Raw genomic sequence first — 1,646 nt, forward strand, 5'->3', positions numbered from 1 at the left:
GTCCGAGGAAGAACGATAAGTCCTATTTCCTGCATTTCTTGTTTTATCTTTGGATTAGGATGAACTCTTTCTTTTCCTTGTATTGTAACCTCCATGATATGGAGTAGTTTCCTAGATTCTAGGATGTAGGATAAATCAGATGTATTGGATGATTGTAATTTGGATTTATTAATCTACCGTTTTCTATGATTTAACTGTTTATTGCTTTGTGAGCTGCTCTTGCTTGATGATAAATTATGTGTGTGTGAATCCATGATCAGTTATGTCTTTGAGGAATCATTAGGCCGTACACCGGGGCGCTTCGTGACAGGGAGAATGCCTTGAACCGGGTGAGTTCCAAGGGGTTTCTTAATGCGTAGTTAAATTCTTATGAGGGATAGTTAGCGGTCATTCGTTGTTGGGGAGAGATCCGTAAAAAGATATCCTGTGACAAGGGATAGGGTTCTTTTAGTACTCCGGTGCACCTTTCTAGCCACACGGTAATGCCTTGAACCGGGCTTCTAGAATAAATGGAACAACATTTGTTCTTTATTACAAATGAAAAGCCTTTCTTGTCTAAACAAGAAACAGAGATGATGTTTTTAGTGAGTCAATGCCCTGCTATTTCTCAGCGCCTGCACATTAGTACAAATGTGAGAAACACATCCGGTATCTATTCCTCTTCCAGTGCCCGGTCTGACCGCAGTGGAAGCAGGTAGCATCCTTGGCAACCCCTCCTTTAGGTTTCAGTGCCTTGCCTTTGCCCTTGGCTTGGGACTTTCCCTTACCTTTGGGCTTGCCCTTGCCTTTGCCCTTGTGCACCATCAGAATGGAGTTGGGCTTGACCTTCTTAAGGTTGAGCTCAGCAGTTCTCAACATGCTAAGTAGCTCAGGCAGTGGCTTGTCAATTTCATTCATGTTGTAGTTCATGACGAATTGACTGTAGCTCTCTGGCAAAGATTGCAAGATCATGTCAGTGGCCAGCTCTTGGCCAAGGGGAAATCCCAGCCTCTGTAGGTTTTCTATGTACCCAATCATCTTGAGTACATATGGACCTACGGGAGTCCCATCTTGCATCTTGCACTGAAACAGTGCCTTCGAGATCTCAAATCTCTCGTGCCTTGCTTGTCCTTGATACAGTTGACGAAGATGTTCAACCATATCATAAGCACCCATCAACTCATGTTGCTTCTGGAGCTCAGAGTTCATGGTTGCGAGCATGAGACATGACACATCTAATGCGTCATCTTGATGCTTCTTGTGAGCATCTCGTTCAGCTCGCGGGGCATTGGCAGGAGGTGCCTCCGGAATGGGCTGCTCCAGAACGTACAGTTTACGTTCTTGAGTAAGAACTATTCTTAGATTCCTGTACCAGTCCAGGAAATTAGCTCCATTGAGCTTGTCCTTATCAAGGACAGATCGCAGGGAGAAGTTGTTCGTGTTTGACATGGTAATCTACAACAGAAATAAAGCAGAAAATAAATATCATATTTCAATGATCATTTAATTAGGCCTTTAACTAAATGATGCTCCCACTGAATTATAGGTCTTTTGTAGAATCAAGTCATGGATGTGGTCAAACCACTCTACTTAGATTCTTATCAATTTGGCTATAATTCTTGTGGGACAAGATCCACATCATACTACGCCTTGAGTTAGCTTTGGCT

The 1,646-nt window shown here is 43.1% G+C and overlaps 1 protein-coding gene across 1 annotated transcript; it reads right to left on the bottom strand.

Moving 5' to 3' along the window:
- Nucleotides 1–621: 621 nt before the first annotated feature.
- Nucleotides 622–1,428, bottom strand: LOC141816254 (uncharacterized). The gene has a single exon (XM_074704073.1). It carries the CDS (start codon nt 1,426–1,428, stop codon nt 622–624), a length of 807 nt encoding a protein of 268 aa, XP_074560174.1.
- Between the last annotated feature and the right edge of the window lie 218 nt (nt 1,429–1,646).

This window comes from Curcuma longa, unplaced genomic scaffold, assembly GCF_044706935.1.
Source record: "Curcuma longa cultivar G26 ecotype Majalengka, Jawa Barat unplaced genomic scaffold, ITB_CL_G26_1.1 contig_15599, whole genome shotgun sequence".
Taxonomy (NCBI): Eukaryota; Viridiplantae; Streptophyta; class Magnoliopsida; order Zingiberales; family Zingiberaceae; genus Curcuma; species Curcuma longa.